This window comes from Scyliorhinus canicula, chromosome 2, assembly GCF_902713615.1.
Source record: "Scyliorhinus canicula chromosome 2, sScyCan1.1, whole genome shotgun sequence".
Lineage (NCBI taxonomy): Eukaryota > Metazoa > Chordata > Chondrichthyes > Carcharhiniformes > Scyliorhinidae > Scyliorhinus > Scyliorhinus canicula.
The window spans coordinates 23431782-23456693 of NC_052147.1; the positions used below are offsets into that span (position 1 = coordinate 23431782).

General features: G+C 46.9%; 1 protein-coding gene across 1 annotated transcript in view; it reads right to left on the minus strand.

The window, feature by feature from the left end:
- Positions 1-24912, minus strand: part of sel1l (SEL1L adaptor subunit of ERAD E3 ubiquitin ligase) — a 53600-nt gene that overhangs the window by 18156 nt on the left and 10532 nt on the right. Inside the window, exons 5-10 of the mRNA XM_038774707.1 lie at positions 22569-22736; positions 18783-18888; positions 17798-17960; positions 15096-15149; positions 14648-14707; positions 14293-14374 (exon numbers count right to left, since the gene is read on the minus strand). Of these exons, the coding sequence (XP_038630635.1) occupies positions 14293-14374; positions 14648-14707; positions 15096-15149; positions 17798-17960; positions 18783-18888; positions 22569-22736 (633 nt within the window). The remainder of the gene's footprint in view (positions 1-14292; positions 14375-14647; positions 14708-15095; positions 15150-17797; positions 17961-18782; positions 18889-22568; positions 22737-24912) is intronic.

Below are 24912 nucleotides of genomic sequence, written 5' to 3' on the forward strand. Positions count from 1 at the left end.
ATCTGAAGAGTAGTATTCTGATGGGAAGATGTTCAGCCACTTGACGTTTCCATTCATGTTTTTATGAATGGAAACGGCAAGTGGCTGAACGACGCTAGTAAAGCCAGCTGGACAGCTGTTCGAATCGCGAACAGCTTTCACAGCAGAAACCACTCTTCCCATCAGAATACTATTCAGATTTTGACCACAGCATTCTGATGGGAAGATGTTCAGCCACTTGACGTTTCCATTCATTTTTTATGAATGGAAACGGCAAGTGGCTGAACGACGCTGGTAAAGCCAGCTGGATGCTATGTGACTTATCTTGGCCAGCATTTCACACCCGCGATTTTTGTACCTCGCGTATCATGCGACCCCTGAAATTTAGGCTTCAAATTAGGTGCTCAAAAGTCGCATGTTACGCGAGTATATACGGTAATTAGATGAAATTTCTTATTCTGGAGGGTCAAGTGTCTTGGTAATTCTCTTCCTTGGAGTGGTGGAGGGCAGGGCCATTAAATATGTTCAAGGTGGAGGCAAATAGATCTTAGTTTACAGGGATGTGGCGTTGGGGCCACATTCAGAACCACCATGATCTTATAGAATGGTGGAACAGGCTTGAGGGGTTAAATGTTTGTATGCGTGTCCAATACAAGAACAGGATGTGAAGAGAATAAATTGCTCCCATGTGGAGTCAGTGCTGGCATGGACTGGTTAGGCCAAACAGCTGGTATGTGTTGCAACTTCAATATACATGCATTTTTATGTTTTTAAACAGAAAATAAAGCAGATATATATTTGGAGAAATGTAATGATTTCAGCATTTTTTTTATACTACAATTGCTTGACCAAGACTTTATACGGCTGTCTTGGGAATACAGGTCAAGTATCCTTGGGGCTGTGCTTGGCATTCAGATGGCTTTGGATCTATGCATGTACAGTAGGCCTTGGCCTACTTGCATTACAATAGCCCAAACCTAGGTTAGCTATAGTCCACAAATATTACGTTGTTCCTCCATTTGGCAACTCAAAAACCCTACCTCGTATTTGTTTTTGTAAGCATCTTTCTATTTGATGTATGGATGTCTTTAACAAAAGTGCGCATGCGTGTGTGGCATCATTAGGAGTGCGGGTTTCCTGTATAGGAGCTTGTGTATATTGTGGTTAGCTGTTGCTGGTGTCTGAAGCCAAACTGTATTGTTACCTCAGTATTTTCTGAAGTAAAGAGGATTTATCTTTCACAATGCATTCAACTATCTTTCTTCTGTTAAAGTTACAACATATTTCTGGTGACCAGGATTAAATAAGACAAGAAAAAAATTCTACCAGCAGTGTGGTGACAGTTGAGTAGCTAGTTTGCAATGTGGTCGGCGGCAATGGCTATGTTCGGGACTAGTGAGTTTCTGGAAGGCCACGAGATCTGGATCACTTTTTCATGGCAAATGGAATTGCAGACACTAAAAAGTGCTCAATTCTCCTGTGGGTGAGTCAAAGACTTAAAAGCTAATGAGGAATTTAGCAACATCAAAGTTTTCACTAGTAGGTAAAACCAGAACCAGAGGGCACAGCCTCAGATTGTAGGAACAATCCTTTAAAACTGAGATGAGGAAGAATTTCTTCAGCCAAACTCTGCCGCAGGAGACTGTGGAGGCCAAATCATTGGCTGTCTTTAAGACGGAGATAGATAGGATCTTGATAAGGGGTCAGGGGTTATGGGGAGAAGGCAGGAGAATGGGGATGGGAAACACATCAGCCATGATTGGACGGCGGAGTAGACTCGATGGGCCGAATGACCTAATTCTGTTCCTATGTTTTATGGACACCTGAGGAAGGGGGGAGGGGAGGTGGGCATTTCATTTGTGCAGTTAGTTGCACTCATTCAGAATCATCACCGGCTTATGCCCTCAGTGCTTGTCTACCGTTTTAAGGTCCATAGTAATTTCTCAAAGACAAGACAGTCTGTGGCTGCTTTTGTTGTAATGGACAATCTCTTGCAGAAGGGCAATGGACAATCTATTGCAGGGGATTCCCAGTGTGGCAGTTTGTTTGGATAATATCCTGATCACAGGGAAACCAGGGGAGGAGCACATCAACCAACTGGGATTTTCAGCGGCAGATCTGCGTCTGAAGAGTAGCAAATGCATCTTTCAGGTAGAGTGTGGAATATCTAGGTCGTAGAATCATAGGGTCTGTCCCCATGGAGGAAAAGGTTAGAGCTATCAAGGAATCTCAAAATCCCAATAAATGTGTTGGAGCTTAAATAATTTCTGGGTTTTAGTGAACTACTACAGGCAGTTTCTGTTAGACCTTTCAACAGTGTAGGCACCACTGTATCTGTTGCTCTACAAAGAGACCAAATGGAAGTGGGTACCAGCACAAGAGCAAGTGATGTTATAGTGCTGGGCTCACATCATCATCCTACCAGTACAACATAGTGTACAGGGCAGGGAAGGACAATGCAAATGCAGTCGTGCTGAGCTGACTTCCCTTCCTGGACATGCCAAACAAACCAGTATTTCCTCCAGAGACAAATATTCTTGCTTGAATTACTTTCAAAAACTCCTGTGAATGCCAAACAGATTAAACAGTGGACAGACAGGGGTCCTGTTTTGTCCCAGGTGAGAAGGTTCCTTATGCAGGGTTGGCTTCCTGTTATTGATGATGGGGAACAGAGACCGTATGCGAAATGGGGGTCCAGAGGTCATTCCGTCCCTGGTTCTTTGCAAGTCGTAAATGAGATCATGAGGCTCATCCAGGTGCCTCGGCTTTCAGTTTAGCCAGGAGGAATTTGTCTATAGTTGTGTTTAGCTGCTGCTGGTATCTCAAGCCAAACTGTATTAGTACCTCAAAAAGGTTTTCTGATGCAAGTAAGATTGAACTTTTAACGTTTGACTACCTTTCTTATGGTTAAGTTACACCTGTAATGTAATATTTAATTGCTTTATTAACAGACATTAACTGTATATCCATTCAAATAGAGATCGGTTTTTGGATGTATGGATAAAAGATACTCGACCTGTGCTATTTTATTGGCTAATGTAAACTTTTAAAATGGAGAATGTGTATATGAAGAAAAAGGGGTGATAGAGAATAGTAATTCAACGTCGCTTATGCGAGCACATGCATCCAAGATAACTGGCAATCAAAATACATGCCAGCTTCCACTCTGCTTGGTACTATTGAAGTTGGCCAATTAGGTTGGCAAATCAGCAAGCAAGTTAACTGCAGGAGGCTGAGAAAGTGAGGCCCCAGCTGCTAAATTCCTTGTTGCAGTTGTGGAAATATTGCTTTTAACAACCCCTCACACAATTTAAAACCAGTCAATGAAGAGTGCAGGAGGGCATGCCAGAACCAGACATACCTAAAAATGAGGTGTCAACGTGGTGAAGCTACAACACAGGACCTACTTGCATACCAAACAGCAAAAGCAGCAGAAGAAGCAGACAAAACTAAGCACTCACAACCCAACAGATCCACGTTTCACAGTCTTGCTACATCCAGTGGTGAATGGGGTGGACAATTAAACAGGAGCCGGCGACCCCGTTAATATACCCACTCCCCGCAGCACATCAGTGGAAAGGACAAGGCTGGCGCATGTGCAATAATTGCAACCAGAAGTGCCAAGCAGATGATCCAACTATGCCTCCTCATGAGGTTCTCCCCCATCAAAATGCCAGTCTTCAGCCAATTCAATTCACTTCACATGATACCAAGAAACAGCTGAAGGCACTGGATACTGCAAAGGCTATGGGCCCTGACAATATTCCAGCAATAGTACTGATGCACTCCAGAATGAGCCATGCCCTAAGCCAAGCTGTTCCAAACAGCTACAACACCAGCATCTACCCAGCAATGTGGAAAATTGGCTAGGTATGTCCTGTCCACAAAAAGAAGGACAAATCCAACGCGGTCAATAACTATCCCATCAGTCTATTCTCAATCAGCAAAGTGATAGAAGGGGGTCGTCAACAGTTATTAAGCAACAATAACTCGCTCTCCGATGGTCAGTTTGGGTTTCACCGGGGTCACTCAGCTCCTGACCTCACTACAGCTATTGCCCAAACGTTAACTCAAGAAGATGAGGCGAATGACTGCCCTTGACATCAAGGCAGCAGTTGACTAAGTGTGGCATCAAGGAGTCCAAGCAAAACAGGAGTCAATGGGAACTGGGGAAAGATCTCTACTGGTTGGAGTCATACCAAGCACAAAGGAATATGGTAGTGCTTGTTGGAGGTCAATCATGTCAGACTGAGAACATCGCTGCCGCAGTTGCTCAGGGCAATGTTGTTGGCCCAACCATCTTCAGGTGCTTCATTAATAACCTTCCTTCCATCACAAGTTCAGAAATCAGGACATTTACTGATTACTGTACAACGTGCAGTGATTTGCAAGTAACGTAGATGTGCCCCACAAATGCCAGGTAATGACCATCTCTAACAAGAGAGAATTCAACCATTTCCCCATCATGGAATCCCCATGATCAATATCCTGGAGGTTACCATTGACCAGAAACTCAACTGGACCAGCAATATAAATACTGCGGGGCTACAAGAGTAGGTTAGAGGCTGGGAATTCTGCAATGAGTAATTCTAATTCCCCAAAGCCTGTCCACCATCTACAAGGCAGTCAGGAATATGACGGAATAATGTCCACTTAAAGTGTAGCTCCAACACGAAAAGCTCAATACCATCTACGACAAAGCAGCCGGCTTGATTGGCACCCCATCCACCACCTTCAACATCACTCCCTACACCATTGACACATCAGTGCGCACTATCTACAAGATGCACTGCAGCAACTCACAATGCTCCTTTGACAGCGCCTTCCAAACCTTTGTAACCTCTGCCACCTAGAAGGACAATGGCAGCAGATGCAAGGGAACAACGCCACCTGCAAGTTCTCCTCTAAGCATACACCATCCCGACTTGGCTGCTCCTTCACCATCTGGATCAAAATCCTGGAACTCCTCCCCTTATATCATGATATTATTGCTATCAGAGACATGGGCCAGGATTCTTCGTCGAAAGTCTGCCACCCAACCATTCGCTGCAGCAGGACCAGAGAATTCCATGAAGTGAACGGATGGATATTCCCACCCAGCTTGAGGAGGGCAGGATGGACAGCTCAATATTCCAGGATATAGAATCTTCAGGCGAGATGGGGTGTAAAAGAGCAGGTGGTATCACAGAATGAATCAAGAAGTCAATTGCTGCACTGGGAGGGATGATGTGTTAGCAGCCTTCTAAATTGAAGCCACATGGGTGGAAGTTAAAAACAGGGGGCAATCAGGTTCCTCGAGTGTACTATAGCCCCCAAACATAGTCAAGGAGAGATAGAAGAGTAGATATGTAGGCAAGTCTCAGAAGTATAATAGGCGATTTCAACTTCCCCAATATTAATTGGGATTGTCCAGAGTGTGAAAGACTTAGAGGGGGCTGTATTCTTTAAATTGCATCCAAGAGAATATTTTGAACCAATAGGCAGAAAGTCCTCGAGTGGGGGGCGGTAATTGACCTAGTTTTAATGAATGAAGCTAGGCAAGCGGTAGAAGTGTCAGCAGGGAGACATTTTGGTGATAGTTACAATAAATCAGTAACATTTAAGGTGGTTATGGAAAAGGACAAAGACGGACCCGAAATAAAGGTTCTGAATTGAGGGAAGGTCGGCGTTAACAGGATAAGCCAAGACCTGGCCAAAGTGGACTGGGAGGAGCTACTTGTCCACATCAGAGTAGTGGGACTCATTCAAAAAGGAAAAAGAGTAAAACGCTATCATGTAAAGGCTGGGGCCAAAAGTCCAGAGAACCCTGGATGTCAAGCGAAATACAGGACAGGATCAAAAAAAAAAGGGAGGCTTGGGACTTCCGGTTGCGGCTATGCGGAGCTAAGCCGCATGTTCGGCAGCTCCCGCTATTTAAGGACTTTTGGGCCGATTTAAGGCCCCAAACGGCGCTGTTTCGACGAATCCCAGTGGGGGAAGGTGCCTAGAGGAGCATTCCCCATAATTTATGGTGCTCACCCGGAGTGGGGCAAAGGAAAAGGCTGCAGCAGCTCCCCAAGAAAAGCAGGGGAAGAAAGACAAAATGGCGGCCGGCGGAACACACGAGGACTGGTGGAAGTGGGCGCAGGAGCAGCAGGCCTCTCTTCTGCGCTGTTTTGCGGAGCTGAAGGCTGAGCTGCTGGACTCCCTGAATGCTACCAACAAGCTGCTTGGGACCCAGGCGGCGTCCATTCGGGAGTTGCAGCAGCAGGCCGCTGAGAGGGAGGAGGAGGCCGCGGTCCTCGTGGGTAAAGTGGAGTTGCACGAGGCACTTCACAAAAAGTGGCAAGACCGCTTGGAGGAGCTGGACGTTCGCACGAGGCGAAAGAATTTGAGGATCCTGGGTCTTGCGGAGGGGCCGGATCTCCCGGCGTATGTGACCACGATGTTGAGCTCGTTGATGGGGGCGGGGTCCTTCCATTTGCCCCTGGAGCTTGAGGGAGCTCACAGAGTGCTGGCCAGGAGGCCCAAGGCAAATGAGCTCCCGAGGGCGGTGCTGGTGCGGTTCCATCGATTCAGCGACCGGGAGTGTGTGCTGCGCTGGGCCAAGAAAGAGAGGAGCAGCAAGTGGGAGAACTCGGTAGTGAGAATCTACCAGGACTGGAGTGCAGAGGTGGCTAAGCGGCGGGCCGGGTTCAACCGGACGAAGGCGGTGCTGCATGCCAAGCAGGTCAGATTTGGAATGCTGCAGCCTGCGCGCCTGTGGGTGACATACAAGGACCGGCACCATTACTTCGAGTCCCCGGAGGAGACGTGGGCCTTTGTACAGGCGGAGAAGCTGGACTCGAACTAGGGCCTGGGGACACACTATGGCCGTTGCTGTTTTTGCTGTTGCTGTTCTTTATCTTTGACATGTGTTTTTTATGCTGGTTTTCTTTTTGCTCTGTTTCCGGGTGGGTCTGTTTGTTGGGTATGGATGTGGGGTATGTGGGGAATGTTGGGGGTTTGTATTTTATATGTTCTCTTCTGTACGGGGCTGGGGGTTGGGGTGAAACTGGATTTTGGGGAGCTGCATCAGAAGGATGGGGTGTGGCAGTGTGAAAGCGCAGGCTTTCCTCTGGTTTCCCGCGCCGCGGGGGGCGGAGCTGGCATGGCCTCGACTGGTTTTCTTTCCCGCGCTGAAGCAGTGCCAAGGAGGTGTGGCAAGAGGGGGATGACCCCATGCCGGGAGGGGATAGGTTTTGGCGGGAGCTGCCGGGGTCAGCAGAAGTCAGCTGACTCACGGAAGTACCATGGAGGGTGCGTCGCGGCTAGGAGGGGTCCTAGCCTTGGGGGGGGGGGGGGGGGGGGGGGGGGGGATACCGGGTTGCTGCTGGAATGGTCAGGAAGGAGCTGGTGTGGGCCAGGGGGTTAGAGGAGAGGCGTTATCGCCATGGGGAACGGGTCGGGCGGGGCGAGCTGGCCTGGGGCGAGCAGTCGACAAGCTATGGCTAGCCGGCGGGGGAGGGGGGCGGGTTGCCCTCTGATCCGGCTGATTACCTGGAACGTGAGGGGGCTTAATGGGCCGGTTAAGAGAACTAGGGTATTTTCTCATCTGAAGGGGTTGAAGGCGGACGTGGCTATGCTCCAGGAGACCCACCTGAAGGTGGCGGACCAGGCTCATCTGAGGAAAGGGTGGATGGGGCAGGGTTTTCACTCAGGATTGGACGCGAAGAACCGGGGGGTGGCGATTCTGGTGGGGAAGAGGGTGGTGTCGGACAAGGAGGGCAGATATATTATGGTGAAGGGTAGGCTGCAGAGAGAGAAGGTGGTGCTGGTTAATGTATATGCCCCGAATTGGGATGATGCTGGCTTCATGAGGCGCTTGTTGGGCCGCATTCCGGATCTGGAGGCAGGGGGCCTGATCATGGGGGAAGACTTTAACACAGTGCTGGATCCCCCACTGGACCGGTCCAGATCAAGGACAGGTAGGAGACCGGCGGCGGCCAAAGTACTGAGGGGATTCATGGACCAGATGGGAGGGGTGGATCCCTGGAGGTTTGGGAGACCGAGAGAGTATTCCTTTTTCTCCCATGTCCATAGGGTTTATTCACGAATAGATTTTTTCGTCCTGAGCAGGGGATTGATCCCGAGGGTGCAGGATGCCGAGTATTCGGCCATAGCGATTTCAGACCATGCTCCGCACTGGGTTGATCTGGAGATGGGGGAGGCGCGGGACCAGTGCCCGCTCTGGTGCCTGGATGTGGGGATGCTGGCTGATGAGGTGGTGTGTAGGAGGGTCTGGAGAAGTATTGAGGGGTATCTTGATACCAATGACACGGGGGGAGGTCCGGGTGGGGATGGTCTGGGAGGCTCTGAAAGCAGTGATCCGGCGGGAGCGGATCTCCATCCGGGCCCATAGGGAAAGGAGGGAGAGGGAGAGACTGGTGGGGGAGCTCCTGGATGTGGACAGGAGATACGCGGAGGCACCGGAGGAGGCGTTGCTGGGGGAACGGTGTAATTTGCAGGCCAAATTTGACTTGTTGACCACCAGAAAGGCAGAGACACAGTGGAGGAGGGCGCAGTATACGAGTATGGAGAGAAGGCGAGCAGGATGTTGGCGCATCAGCTCCATAGGTGAGATGCTGCTAGGGAAATTGGTGGCGTGACGGATGGGGGTAGGAATGTAGTGCAGAAGGGGACAGAAGTAAATGGGGTCTTTAGGGACTTCTATGAGGAACTGTACCGGTCGGAACCTCTGATGGGGAGAGGGGCGAAGGAGATCTTCATGAACAGGCTATGTTTCCCAAGGGTTCAAGAGGAGCTGGTAGAGGGGCTGGTAGAGGGGCTGGGGGCACCGATAGAGTTGGAGGAGCTAGTCAGGGGGATTGGACAAATGCAGTCAGGTAAGGCCCCGGGGCCGGATGGGTTCCCGGTGGAATTTTATAAAAAGTATGCGGATCTGGTGGGCCCCCTGTTGGTGCGAGCCTTCAATGAGGCATGGGAGGAGGGGGCTTTGCCCCCGACGATGTCGCGGGCACTGATCTCTCTGATCCTAAAGCGGGATAAGGACCCCTTGCAGTGTGGATCATACAGGCCTATCTCGCACCTCAATGTTGACGCCAAGTTGCTGGCAAAGATCCTGGCAACCAGGATAAAGGATTGTGTGCCAGGGGTGATACACGAGGATCAGACAGGATTTGTCAAGGGACGGCAGCTCAACACGAATGTGCGGAGACTGTTAAACGTTATCATTATGCCGGCAGTGGAGGGGGAGGCGGAGATAGTGGTGGCGCTGGACGCAGAGAAAGCGTTTGATAGAGTTGAGTGGGGGTACCTGTGGGAGGTGCTGGAGCGGTTTGGATTTGGGGAGGGATTCATCAAATGGGTGAGGCTGCTCTACGCGGATCCAATGGAGAGTGTAGTTACAAATGGAAGGAGATCGGAGTACTTTAGGCTCTACCGTGGGACCAGGCAGGGGTGCCCCCTGTCCCCCTTGCTCTTTGCACTGCCGATTGAACCTCTGGCTATGGCGTTGAGGGAGTCAGGGAGATGGAGGGGTCTGGTGCGGGGTGGGGAGGAACATCGGGTATCACTGTATGCGTACGACCTGCTGTTGTATGTGGCGGACCCAGAAGGGGGAATGCCGGGGGTGATGGAGCTGTTAGCGGAATTTGGGGGCTTCTCGGGCTATAAGTTAAATTTAGGCAAGAGCAAGGTATTTGTAGTACACGCGGGAGATCAGGAGGGGGGAATTGGGAGGCTCCCGTTTAAGAGGGCAGTGAAGAGTTTCAGATATCTGGGGGTGCAAGTGGCCAGGAGTTGGGGAACTCTCCATAAGCTTAATTTTATAAAGGCTGGTGGAGCAGATGGAGGAGGAATTTAAAAGGTGGGACATGTGCCGCTATCGTTGGCGGGTAGAATGCAGTCCATCAAAATGACGGTTCTCCCGAGGTTCTTGTTCCTCTTCCAGTGTTTGCCCATCTTTATCCCTAGGGCTTTTTTTTAAGAAGGGTGACCAGCAGCATCATGAGCTTTGTTTGGGCACATGGGACCCAGAGGGTGAAGAGGGTCTTCTTGGAGCGGGGTAGAGATGGGGGGGGGGGGGGGGGGGGGGGGGGGGCTGGCATTACCCAATCTCTCGGAGTACTACTGGGCAGCCAACGTGTCGATGGTGCGCAAGTGGGTGATGAAGGGGGAGGGGGCAGCATGGAAACGGATGGAGAGGGCGTCCTGTGGAGATACAAGCCTGGGGACCCTGGTAACGGCGCCGTGGCCGCTCCCTCCTACGAGGTATACCACGAGTCCGGTGGTGGCGGCTACCTTCAAGATTTGGGGGCAGTGGAGGCGACATAGGGGAGAAGTGGGGGGCTCGATGGAGGCTCCGTTAAGGGGGAACCATAGGTTCGTCCCGGGGAACATTGATGGGGGATTTCAGAGTTGGCACAGAACGGGCATCAGACAGCTGAGGGACCGGTTTATTGATGGGTGGTTTGCGAGCCTGGGGGAGTTGGAGGAGAAATTTGGGCTCCCCCCGGGAAACATGTTCAGGTATCTGCAGGTAAAGGCATTTGCTAGACGGCAGGTGGAGGGATTCTCTTCGCTTCCCGCGAGGGGGGTGAGTGACAGGGTGCTTTCGGGGGTCTGGCTCGGAGAGGGGAAGATATCTGATATCTACAAGGTTATGCAGGAGGTGAAGGAGGCGTCAGTAGAGGAGCTGAAAACTAAGTGGGAGGGGAACTGGGGGAACAGATCGAAGACGGGACATGGGCTGATGCCCTGGAGAGGGTTAATTCTTCCTCCTCGTGTGCGCGGCTTAGCCTCATCCAATTCAAGGTGCTGCACCGGGCCCACATGACTGGGACGAGGATGAGTAGGTTCTTTGGGGGTGAAGACAGGTGTGTTAGGTGCTCGGGGAGCCCAGAAAACCATGCCCATATGTTCTGGGCATGGCCGGCACTGGAGGAGTTCTGGAAGGGGGTGGTGAGGACGGTGTCGAGGGTGGTAGGATCCAGGGTCAAGCCAGGCTGGGGACCCGTGATTTTTGGGGTTGGGGTGGAGCCGGGAGTGCAGGAGGCGAAAGAGGCCGGTGTTCTGGCCTTTGCGTCCCTAGTAGCCCGGCGAAGGATTTTGCTACAATGGAAGGATGAGGCCCCCAAGCGTGGAGACCTGGATCAATGACATGGCGGGTTTTATTAAGCTAGAGGTGGTCAAATTCGCCCCGAGGGGATCGGTACAAGGGTTCTTTAGGCGGTGGCAACCTTTCCTCGACTTTCTGGCTCAACGATAGGGTACTGGGACAATAGCAGCAGCAACCCGGGGGGGAGGGGGAGGGAAAGGGTGGGACGATGACTATGTTTGTTTATTTAATTTTAATTTATTTTTAAGTTCTTTTGTTGGGGTTGGGGGGGTGGGGGGAATATGATACATGCGTTGAGGCGGTCTGGGGGGTGTTACAGTTGTTATGGGTTATTTGGTTGCATTTCATTGTTTGTTGTTATATTTTATATTTTCTGTAAAAAATTCCAATAAAAATTATTTTTTTTTAAAAAGGGAGGCTTAAGGCAGATACAGAGTGCTGAAAACAATGAATGCCTGAGAGGAGTATTAAAAAGTGCAGGGATGTACTTAAGAGGGAAATTAATGGAGAATCCCAATGTGTTTTTTTTAGAACAGTAAAGCACAGAACAGGCCCTTCGGCCCTCGATGTTGTGCAGAGCAATGATCACCCTACTCAAGCCCACGTATCCACCCTATACCAGAAACCCAACAACCCCCATTAACCTTATTTTTTTTTTAGGACACTATGGGCAATTTAGCCTGGCCAATCCACCTAACCTGCACATCTTTGGACTGTGGGAGGAAACCGGAGCACCCGGAGGAAACCCACACACACACAGGGAGGACGTGCAGACTCCACACAGACAGTGACCCAGCCGGGAATCGAACCTGGGACCCTGGAGCTGTGAAGCATTGATGCTAACCACCATGCTACTGTGCTGCCCCTTTTTGTTAAGTATATTAAGGGCAAGAGGGTAATCAAGATAAGATTAGGGCCTTGAGTGGATCTGAAAGAAGTAGGTGAATTATTATCTGAGTATTTTGTATCTGTGTTCACTGTGGAGACGATGATGGTATGTATAGAAAGCAGGGAGGGGGGACTGATATAAATGAGCTGATTAGCATCGAGGGAGGTGGTGGTGGTGTTAGCAGGCTTAAAAGTGGACAAATCCCCAGGCCCAGATGAGATGTATCCTTGGCTGCTGTGTGAGGCAAGAAGGGGTTTGTCGGGTTCGGATGTTAATTTTCAAATCCTCTCTGGCCACAAGTGAGGTGCCAGTGGACTGGAGGACAGATAACATGGTGCCATCATTCAAGAAGGGAGTAGCGAAGAACAGGTAATTACAGGTCAATGAGTGGTAGGGAAATCATTGGAAAAAATTGAGGGACAATTAATCTCCATTTGGAGCGGCAAGGATTAATCAAGGAGAATCATCATAGCTTTGCCAAGGGGAAATTTGAGTTAATTTTTCGAGGTGACTAGGTATGTAGGTGAAGACAGTGCAGTTGATGCAGTCTACATGGACTTCAGTAAGGCTTTTGACAAGGTCCCACATGTGAGATTGATCAAGTAATAAGAGATCATGGGATCCAGGGAAATTTGGATCCAAAATTGCCTTTGTGACAGGAAGCAGAGGGTGTTGGTTGAAGGTTGTTTTTGTGACCAGAGGCTTGTATCTAGTGGTGTACGGCAGGGATTGGTGCTAGGTCCCTTGCTATCTGTAATGTACATTAATGATATGGAAGGGAATGTAGGTGGTATGATCAGTAAGTTTGCAGATGACACAAACATTGCTGTGGTAAATAGAGCGGAGGAAAGCCTTGGATTACGTGGTGATGTAAAAAGAGGCTGGTGAGATGAACAGAATAGTGGAAAATGTAATTTAACCCTGAAAACTAGACGACACACAAGGTAAGGGAATACACAATTTCACCAGGCTGTTGTTTGAACTGGAGCGTTTCAGCTATCGAGAGACTGGATAGGCTGGGGTTATTTTCCTTAGAACAGAGAAGGCTCGGGGGGACCTAATTGAGGTGTATAAAATGATGGAGATAGATAGGGTGAATAGGAAGTACCTTTGCCCTTAGTGGAGGGGTCAATAACCAGGGGGCATAGATTTAAGTGGGCAGGAGGTTTTAGAGTTGTCAGGAAACCCTTTTTCGCCCAGAGGATGGTGGGAATCTGGAACTCACTGCCTGAGAGGCAGGAACCCTCAAATGTTTGGACAAGCATTTGAAATACCAGAGCTTACAAGGCTATGGACCAGACGCTGGCAAATGGGATCAGAATAAATAGGAGCTTGATGGCCGGCGCGGACACAATGGGCCGACGAGCTTCTTTCCATGCTGTAAAACTCTATGACAATGAATGGTTAGGACGCATAGAAGATCAGAGAAACCTTGGGGTGTATGTTTATAGGTCCCTGCAGTAGGACAGGTGTATAAAAAAGTTGGTCAAGACAACATATTGCGGTGTACTGAATTATGGAAGACAGATAAGGGGAAGAGTTTCTTCCCATCAACCCTAGTAAGTCAATAATCAGGGGGAACAGATTTAAGGGAATGGGCAGGAGATTTGAGGAAAACTTTTTTCACCCAGAGGATGCTGGTAATCTGGAACTCACTGGCTGAAAGGGTGGTAAAGGCAAGAACCCACACAGGATTTAAGAAGCATTTAGGCGAGCACTTGAAACACTGTAGCATACAAGGTTACGGACCAAGTGCTGGAAAATGGAATTAGAATGGATACGTGCTTGATCATCAGCACAGACAATGGGCTGAAGGGTCTCTGTGCTGTAAAACACTAATGAATATTCCCCAACAGTACCATGGGTGTACCTCCTACACCAAATAGACTGCAGCGGTTCAAGCGCAGTCCCATCTTTTGAAGGAAAATTAGTGATGGGCAACAAATACTAGCCTAGCTAACAACATTCACATCCCGTGAAATAATTTTACAAAAAAAAATCACTTCAGGAAACATTGGACTTTACTTGGGACCCCAGGAAAGATTATTATAATGCGAAAGTAAAATACCATAGATGCTGGAATCTTTTGTTTCTTTATCTGTCCCATCATCACTCCCTTGGGCCTTGCACCATCAACCTTCTGTTATCTAATCTCTCCCATCTTTCATCCCACAGACCCTCCTTTGTTCTTTTTCCAAACGCAGCTGATTAAAACCTATTTCAAACTATTCAGTGAAGAGCGGTCAGTCTGTAACGTTCTCCCTCCAGATGCTGCCTGATCTGCTGAGCACACACAAATAATTTCAATGTTAGTTTGATTGCTTACCATAATTTGCCACTAGTTTGTAATGAGTTAGTGCAGATTCACAGCTCTGAGGGACTCCAATGCCAGCCCAATATCTATAACCCTGAAGGATTAAAAATAGATGTTTAATTAAAAAAACACTGATTGCAATTATGCCCATTGAAAGTGGATAAGTTCACATTCCATAACATGATTCATAAAATGAAGCATAAAAAACTGAACAGAAAAAAACTGAACAGAAGGCGATTCTGTTGTCTTTTGATCCAGCTGTTCATTTTAATATTTCTCCCTTTATTGTACTGGTGAATCAAAAGCATTTGCAGTGTGAATATTATAGCGTGTGCACAGCTTATAATTTACAGGCAAATTTACATACCAAAATCATGTGCGACAATAAGTTTCCTCCAAGTGCTCCAAAGGTGTAAAATACCAATGCCTTCAAAAACGAGAACAAAGTCTGTTAGGAGGTTTGCTGCATACAAGCTTACAAGTCCACAGCGAGCAAGGAGCAGTGACCTGACTGGAGCTAAATAATACAGTAAAGCGGCATTGATAACCAGAATTTCTGACGTGCCCCTAATATGAACCATCGCTTTGGCAACCAGAAGCAATTGCGGTCATTAGGAACCCGTTTATATGTTTTAATGTACTGTTGAGGATTAGAAGTAAAAAGAACATTCTTCACTTCCCCAGTATTTGCATATTAGCCACAAGTATTAATATGCTGTACTTCATTGGTAAATGGAACTGGCCACCAACCAGCATTTTCAATTAACCAGCAGCACCCATTCCTGAGCAGACAGATGATAAAGATTTTATAGTACCTTAGCTTGACTTGAGTGGACTCCCACTCCAGATGCATAAAGGAATCCAAGGGCCTAGAAATAGAACACAAGCCAGTAGGTATGTTGAAAAGTTCTCAAAATTATAATAAACCCATATTTTTAAATTTCCCTTTCACAAAAAGGCAAGCTCTGTAGCTACAAAGAAAAATAAATGATTTAGGGCTTCAGAATGCTCAAAGCAGTTATTGCATTTAATGCATGAAAAGACAACCAGTCTCTACAAATTTTTTGAAATCAAGTGACTTAGCTATTTAGCTATTTGTTTTACACTTAGACATTTGTTAAAAAGTGAGAACCCTGGGAGGCACGTCTTACACTTCTGTTTGTGTATCATGCACTTCTATTGTACGTTAAACAGAGCCAAACGAGAAAAAAAAGGAATGACTAGTTTGTTCAAAGACAAGGGTTTTAATTGAGGGGGCCAACAGATTAAAATGTAGGTAGGGGAGTTTTAAGACCAGAATTCCAGAGCAGAAGTAAAATGAAAGCATGAACAATAGTAGAGTTTGTGGGGAAAAAGTGCACAAGAACCTGGAGTCAGCAGAACAAAGCAACCATGGGTTTGGAGATAGATGTTTAGAGATAGAAAAGGAACCAGGAAATAAAGGGATATAAGCACACAAATTAGAACTTTAAAGTTGGAGGTGTGCGAGAAACCAGGATCTAAATACAAGTAAGTGAGGACTGTGTGATGAAATAGCACATAGGTTCCTGAGTTTTGAAGGAGTTGGGAGTTATGGATGATTGGAGGAAAGGCAGAATCAGTTGGATATTATTGAAGCACGAGTAGGTACTTTTGCAAAACTCAGCTCAGTTTCAAACAGAATACAGAAGTTCAGCCTGAAACAGTTATCAAGGAAAGACAGTTTGTGCAGGAGCTAAAGACAATGGTTGATAGGAGACGACAATGGAGGGGGTTGGCAAAGATTGAGAAGGGCATCAAATGCCATGAACATGAATTTAGAAATCAAACCCATCTACTGATGTTGGCAGGATCAGCCTCAGTACAAGCCCGTAATAACTGAAAGTAAAGCTTTTTATTGTTTCCGATCAGAAAGGGCGTTACAGTAATTGGGGAAGATGAAAGAAATGCTTGGATGACTCAACCCACATGCTCATACCCCTTTCCTTAATTTAAGACAACACAAGTCAGTTATAGGGAAACTATGCTGAAGAATGGATCTGGATCAATAACAAACATTTGAAAAATAAAGATGGAATACAAAAACATATCAAGTTGTCAAGAACAGGACAAGATGAATGATAAAAACATTTGACAACTATGCCATAGAACAATTCAGATGCAGAGTTACACAAAACATCTGCGGCAGGATTTTCCATTTCAGGAAGTGTTGACGCCAGGATAGAATCGGTGGACATCCATGACAGCAAAATTGGTGCCACTTCGAGAGCAACTCAACAACTGTTAATGGGATAGCACAAGCATGAGCGATTGCAATGAAAAACTGCAGATTCGTTGGGGTTGGGATCGGCACTAGAGAGGCTGACAAGCTACCACCGCATATTAGTACTCCACTCCCCCCACACACTCATCCCAGTCAACAAGATATCAATGGTCGCACTGGAGTGCATCCATTCCGTTGATCATAGAATTTACAGTGCAGAAGGTGGTCATTCAGCCCATCGAGTCTGCAGCAGCCCCTGGAAAGAGCACCCCACACTTCCAATCTATCCCTGTAACCCAGTAACCTCACCTAACCTTTTTGGACATAAAGGGCAATTTGGCAATTTAGCATGGCTAAGCCACCTAACCTGCACATCTTTGGACTGTGGGAGGAAACCGGAGATCCTGGAGGAAACCCACACAGACATGGAGAGAACGCGCAGACTCTGCACAGACAGTGACCCAAGCCGGAAATCGAACCTGGAGCTATGAAGCAACTGTGCTAACCACTGTGCTACCGTGTTGCCCTTGATGGGCTGGCTTAGGCCAGAGGGTGCCTCGGGGGACACACATACAACCCGTGGCACTAGGTTCACAGTGGGCAGTCACTGGCATGCAATGGTGTTCCATACCACTCTACCCCGATCCCAGGGCCCTCTACCTGGCTGTTCCCCACTACTCTTCCCCCCCCCCAGCCAGCGGCACACTTGTCAGCACACTATGGCAATTTGGACACTTGTCATAACCCCCCTCCACCCCTCTCCCCTCACCCACGCTGCCAGTTTCCAGATTATTGAAACCACAAGTAAACCTCGCCATCGGTAATTACCCCCGGCAGAGGCAGAGTATTGCGGAGGCCCCAGAGAATACAAGGTCAGGCCGGCTAATGATATGCGGACTATTTACGATACATGCGGAATGGAACATATTGACGCTGTCGAGGAACCAGAGCATGGCATTCTGGTGGGCGCAAGGTGCTAGCCACGATTTTGGCTTAGTGACCGATTCGCCACACAATCGGCTTTCCTGATTACGCTGTCGGAGAATCCCGCCCCTGATTTTTAAATCTCAACATTGTACAAGGAAACCTGAATTTTAAAAATAAATTGTGGGACCAGGGGTGCATACTATAAATTCACATTACAATTTGCATTAACATTCAGAGATTTTGAAGCTCAGATCATGCTCGTCAAATCACTCAGTCAGTGCCAATATTACTTGAGGCATGATGATTAATAAAGATTGTGTAATTATGACGTAGTTAAAGCACACCTACTGTTTGACCTTTCGGGGAACCCTGCTCTGCAAGCATCTCAAAGAAATTCTTAGCTGTTCCAATATTCAACTTCAGGTAATCACCCAGCAGCATGGCATAGCCCACTTTCTCCATGGCCTTGGTATTTCCCATATCAGCTGCTTTCACAAGAATTTCATAGCCTCTAAATAAAAAAAAAAGAAAAAATATTAAATGGAACCAGCTACTAATTAAAGGGTAAAAAGTAAGGTAATCGGAAGGCAGTTAAGCATCTGAAAGTTTACATTAATTTAGTAATTGTTGGACTAGAGTTTGCATGATACCACATCTTGGGACAACACATTCGAAGCTGACGAATTTGGCATTGTGTACTCATAATTTCACCTTTGTCCAGGCTTCCTTCAAAGCAAAATGCTACATAATGAAATATTTAACAGCCCCTGGAAGATGCTAATGACCTTTGGTCCCATTTTCAACATTTAAAAAAGTTTTTAAAATTTAATTATTAAACCAGGTTTTGTAGTCTAAAGGGTCACGAATGACAAGACAACACTGATAGCTCTAGCAGAAGGTCTAAATCAGGACATTTAAAGGGTACGGTTGAAGTTGTATCTATAAATTGGTAAAATAAACAATCATTCTCAACTGGAACACTAATACAAAAAGAGCATGTAGCACAATGTTCCACTTCAGTGGGGTAGAGGGACAAAAAAATAGTTCTCTATCCAAGGGTTTTTTCCTATTTCTGAATCACTACCAGGGGATCAGAGGTTGTGCCATGCTAAAATTGCCCGTGTCCAAAGGTGTGCAGGTTAGGTGCTCAGTCATGAAAGCCTCGATGGGCCAAACGGCTCCACCTACACTGTAGGGATTCTATGGAAACCTTATGTGGCTAATGAGCTCTGGCCCATCAACATGCAAAGACAGGTGAATGGTACCAAGCAAATCAAAGGTGCAGGAAAGGGGGGGGGGGGGGGGGGATTTGTAATTGAATGAGGATGCTTACTCTTTTTTCTGACTTTTTTTACTTGTACTGTTTATCATTTTCATTCCAGTATGATAAAATCTCTCCGCTTCCTGTGCAAGTTTTCTTTGACTGGCTTCTTCATCGGCTGGACGACACACAGAAAACAAAGTCATTTAGTTTTCCAGAAAAACAGGCAAGTTAAAAATTAACCAGAGATTACAGTGGATGATTTGAAACAAACTGTACAGAAATATATGCTATACTCTAGATATGCAGCAATGAAATATTTGAAAATTCAATAGAATGATACATTAGAAGTTTCTAAAACACCATTGTAATAAGATAACACAGGAACCAAAGCTTTACTATAAGTCAATTCACTTCAATACCTGCTGGAAGATATTTTGTTGAAGTGGAATCTTGAAGAATTGATAATTTAGAAACAGTTGTGCACTGGGCCGATAATTAGACCAATCGTAGATCAAGCAAAAACCAAAAACATAGAAATCCAAGTCATAGAATGTATAATGCAGGCAACAAAAGACCGGCGGGGGGGGGGGGGGGGGGGGGGGAGGAGAAATCAAGGAACTGCAATACAGTTAATATAAAAGCTAACCAGTTCATGGTTTGCACTTTTAGTGAATAAATGTTTGCCAATACCAGAATGAAGTGTATGCCAAAAAACAAATCACTGGTATTAGAAAGCAGTGAAGCGGTGCTGCTTAGAAAAGCAGGTCAACTTTCACATGGAAGAACTAGTATCATAGAACGTAGAACAATATAGCACAGAACAGGCCCTTCAGCCCTCGATGTTGTGCCGCGTATTGTCCGAAACCAAGATCAAGCTATCCCACTCCCTGTCATTCTGGTGTGCTCCATGTGCCTATCCAATAACCTCTTGAAAGTTCCTAAAGTATCCGACTCCACTATCACAGCAGGCAGTCCATTCCACACCTGAACCACTCTCGGAGTAAAGAACCTACCTCAGACATCCCTCCTAGATCTCCCATCCTGAATCTTATAGTTATGCCCCCTTGTAACAGCTACATCTACCCGAGGAAATAGTCTCTGAACATCCACTATTCATCCCCCCATCTTATAAACCTCTATTAAGTCGCCTCTCATCCTCCTCTGCTCCAAAGAGAAAAGCCCTAGCTCCCTCAGTCTTTCCTCATAATGCCTATCCCGCAAACCAGGCAGCGTCCTGGTAAATGCCCTTTGCACCCTTTCCAATGCTTCCACATCCTTCCTATAATGAAGTGACCAAAACTGCACACAATACTCCAAATGTGGTCTCACCAGGGTCATGTATAGTTGCATCATAACCCCACGGCTCTTAAACGCAACCCCCCTGTTAATAAACGGCAACACACTATAAGCCTTCTTCACGGCTCTATCCACTTGAGTGGCAACCTTCAGAGATCTGTGGACATGAACCCCAAGATCTCTCTGTTCCTCCACATTCCTCAGAACCCTGCCATTGAACCTGTAATCTGCATTCAAGTGTTTTCTATCAAAATGAATCAACTCGCACTTATCAGGGTTAAACTTCATCTGCCATTTTTCAGCCTGGCTCTGCATCCTATCAATGTCTCTTTGCAGCCTACAACAGCCCTCCACCTCATCCACTACTCCACCAATCTTGGAGTCATCAGCAAATTTACTTACCCACCCTTGAGCCTCCTCCTCCAAGTCATTGATAAAAATCATAAATAGCAGAGGACCCAGCACAGATCCCTGTGGTACATCGCTGGTAACTGGTCTCCAGTCTGAAAATTTTCCATCCACCACCACCCTCTGTCTTCTATGTGATAGCCAGTTACTTATCCAATTGGCCAGATTTCCCTCGATTCCACACCTCCTTACTTTCTTCATGAGCCGACCATGGGGAACCTTATCAAATGCCTTACTAAAATCCATGTATACGACATCAACTGCTCTACCTTCATCTACACACTTAGTTACCACCTCAAAGAATTCAATCAAATTTGTACGGCAAGACTTACCCTTCACGAATCCGTGTTGACTATCCCGGATTAAGCTGCATCTCTCCAAATGGTCATAAATCCTATCTTTTAGGACATTTTCCATCAACTTATCAACCACCAAAGAAAGACTAACCGGCCTATAATTACCAAGGTCATTCCTATTCCCTTTCTTGAACAGAGGAACAACATTTGCCACTCTCCAGTCCTCTGGCACAATCCCCGTGGACAGTGAGGACCCAAAGATCAAAGCCAAAGGCTCTGCAATCTCATCTCTTGCCTCTCAAAGAATTCTTGATATATCCCATCCGACCCAGGGGACTTGTTGACCCTCAGGTTTTTCAAAATTGCTAATACATCCTTCCTCAGAACATCTACCTCCTCCAGTATCTCACACTCATCCTCAAAAACATGGCCCCTCTCCTTGGTGAACACTGAAGAAAAGTATTCATTCAACACCTCTCCTATTTCTTCTGACTCCATGCACAAGTTCCCACTACTGTCCTTCACCGGCCGTACCCTCACCCTGGTCATTCTTTTATTTCTCACACAAGTGGAAAAAGCCTTGGGGTTTTCCTTGATCCGACCCTCCAAGGACTTCACATGCCCCCTCCTAGCTCTCCTAAGCCCTTCAGAGTGCTATTATTTCAAATGGGTACAGCAGTCAAACAGAATTTTGTAAACCACATGCCCAGAAGAGCAGCCACATACTTATACATGTGGCAAATTGTTCTGTTATTACAAAAAAAAAAGTGGTTTTTCTACAGGAGAGGGGTAAAAAATGCTGACCAAAATTATTCCAAAAGATAATGAGGGGGAAATTAAAAATCACTATATGCAAGTCTGTATAGTTATGAACATAAATTTGTATTTTTCCTCCAAAATGTCTGCATGTTTCAGCCCGTTAACGCAGGCAAACAGAAGGAGCAACTCTACCCTTATATTTATGGGGTTCGGTCATTACCTGTGCCAACAATGTAATTTCCGCTCCCCAGCATTCCACCCCAAAACAAATCGCCCCATTTTGTCTTCACAATTCAATTACAGCCCGAGGGCTGCATGGTGGCTGAATGGATAGCACTGCAGCCTCAGCGCCAGGGAATCAGGTTCTATAATAATCATCTTTATTGTCACAAGTAGGCTTACATTTAAACTGCAATGAAGTTACCTTGAAAAGCCCCATTCCAGCACCTGTTAGGGTACACTGCGGGAGAATTCAGAATATCCAATTCACCTGAGAGCACTTCTTTCGGGACTTCTGGGAGGAAACCAGAGCACTCGGAGGAAACCCACGCAGTCACTGGGAGAATGTGCAGACTCCACACAGACAGTGACCCATGCCATGAATCAAACCTTGGACCCTGGAGTTGTGAAGCAGCAGTGCGACCCAGTGTGCTACCGTGCTCGATTCCAACCTTGGGTGACTGTGTGGAGTTTGCACATTCTCCCCCATGTTCCAGATGCTCCTATTTCCTCCCGCAGTCCAAAGATGTGCAGGTTAGATGGGGTTACAGGGATAGGGTGGGGGAGTGGGCCAAGGTAGGATGTTCTTTCAGAGGGTCAGTGCAGTCTAGATGGGCTGAATGACCTCCTTCTGCACTGTAGGAATTCCGATTCCAAGATCAAAAATCTATTAAAATTAGTTGAGTGAGTTTTGTGCCATAAAACAGCGCACCGATCTGCAACAAAGCAGAGCAAGTTCCCAGTTTCTCCAGATTCCAGAATTTAAAACCTCTTTAAAAAGTCCAGCATGTAATATATTCAGATTTTCCAACCACAGTTCATAATTCTTGTATATAAATGCCCTGCTGTGTGAACTGCACTTTCACAAAATCCTCACTTTCACAAAATCCCCACTTGTGGTCCTGAATGTAGTTGTAGGTTGTTGCACACCAGAATCGGTCATCATCACGTCCATCAGTAGTGCAGATAAAATATTCCTGGTCCATAAATAGGAAAGGAAATATGCAGGGTTCACCATCAGCAGTGCCACCAATTGCTGTTTGATCTGAAATCATAAAATAAATATGCATTTTAATTTAAACCAGAAAATAAAATCTCATAGAACATAGAGTAGAGAAGGAGGCCATTCGGTCCATCGAGTCTGCACCGACCCACTTAAGCCCTCACTTCCACCCTATCCCCTGAACCCAATAACCCCTCCTAACCTCTTTTGGACACGAAGGGCAATTTAGCATTCCCAATCCACCTAACCTGCATATCTATGGACTGTGGGAGCAAACCGCAGCACCCAGAGGAAACCCATGCAGACACGGAGAACGTGCAGACTCCGTACAGTGACCCATCAGGGAATTGAACCTGGGACCCTGGCGCTGTGAAGCCACAGTGCTAACCACTATGCTACCATGCTGCCCACGAAGTCAAGGAACGCAACAGAATCCTTTTATTACACATGCAATCTTGGAACTAACAAGCCAGATCCTTAGATGTTGTATAAAAAGCTGAGCTGCTGATTAGATTACAAGCGTCCTGATGTCACTACACTGGGGAGTTCTGGCGAACGGGGTTATGTGCAGCCTCGACTACACGTTCTCCATTCAGGCTCCTTATACAACACAAGTTGCATTGAATAGCCGTGAGTTTCCCAGCACAGCAAGCGCCAGGAAACACATGGCTAAGCCCGCACGCTATGACACTTTGTTCCTATGAATCGGCTCCCCTACATGGAGGAAAGATATCAAATACAGTCACACCTTGCTAGTTGAAATAGTACAGTGTTCTCATAGGCATGCATTATTTCATGCTTTATAACATCTGTGGGCAGCGAGGCAGCACTGTGGTTAGCCCTGTGGCTTCACAGCGCCAGGGTTCCAGGTTTGATTCCCGGCTGAGTCACTGTCGGTGCAGAGTCTGCACGGTCTCCCAGTGTCTGTGTGGGTTTTCTCCAGGTGCTCCGGTTTCCTCCCACTAGTCCGAAAGACGTGCTGTTAGGTAATTTGGGAATTCTGAATTCTCCCCGTGTACCCAACAGGCGCCAGAGTGTGGCGTCGAGGGGCCTTTCACAGTAACTTCATTGCAATGCAAGTCTACTTGTGACAATATGTACAACTTAAGATTCTTTGGTCAATATAAACAGTCATGTGACACATCAGGCAGATTTCAACCAAAATATTTCTAGTGTCATTTTGGGTGAGTTTGGCGGGGTGTTTCCCGTTGGCTTTTTGGGTGAAATCCACACCTGTATTTAACAATACTAATTTTTTGGGGCCTTGTGAAGTTTTGGGCCTTGTGAAGTTTCTCCCTGGGCAAGCCCACACCTAAGCAATGGGGAGCTGAACTCGGGCACCAGACCCAGATCGGGCTGCCATTTTAAAAGGATGCCCCTGTAGCCATCTAAGATGGACACTGGGCTACAAAATGGAGAACCGCAAGGAACACAGGGAAAAACAGTCATAGTGAGGACACACAGCTTGCAAAAGACTGTTTTGCATTTTGCACGTACAGAAACCAGTTTCCAAAGAGTTGCAGAGTTTCAGCCAAAGGTGCAAATGGGAAACAGATCTTCATATTAATGAGGTGATCCCGACCCAGGCCCAGGTACAATAGAAACATTTAAGTATCGATGGATACTTTTCCATAGATGCTGTAGCCACCTAAAATGGACGCTGAGCTGCAAAGTAAGCCAAGCGCTAAGACTGCAGGGAAAAAGGCAGTTTAGCCAAAACAGCCGTCTGCAAAGAGAGCATTTTGCATTCTGCAAGTAGCAGAAACCAGTTTGGGCTCAGGTGAGAAGACCTTAGTTAGGTGCAAATGGCAAAACGCTTTGCATACTAATGAGGCAATCAGACCTGAACACCCACACAATAGAAACATTTGACTCTGAATGGACACATTTGAACCAAGGCCCAGACATCGAGGCACCAGAAACCTCCAAACAAAAGGGCATAAGAAACGCCCCCCCCATCACGGAGACCCCCTCGCATTGGGGAATTCAAACAGTATCGATGAGGAATTGACCCAATAGATAACCAAAGGTTAAAGCCCGCCCCAAAAAGGCACGGACATTGGGATCCCTATAAAAGACAGGGACCTCGTGTTGTCCGGTCTGTTTTGTGCTCCGGCTACCTGTGATCCTGAACTTGACTCCTGACTCCAGCCGTTGAGCACCAGCCGCTGAACCGCGAGTAATACACGACGCTCGCTACGCGAACCAGCTACCGATA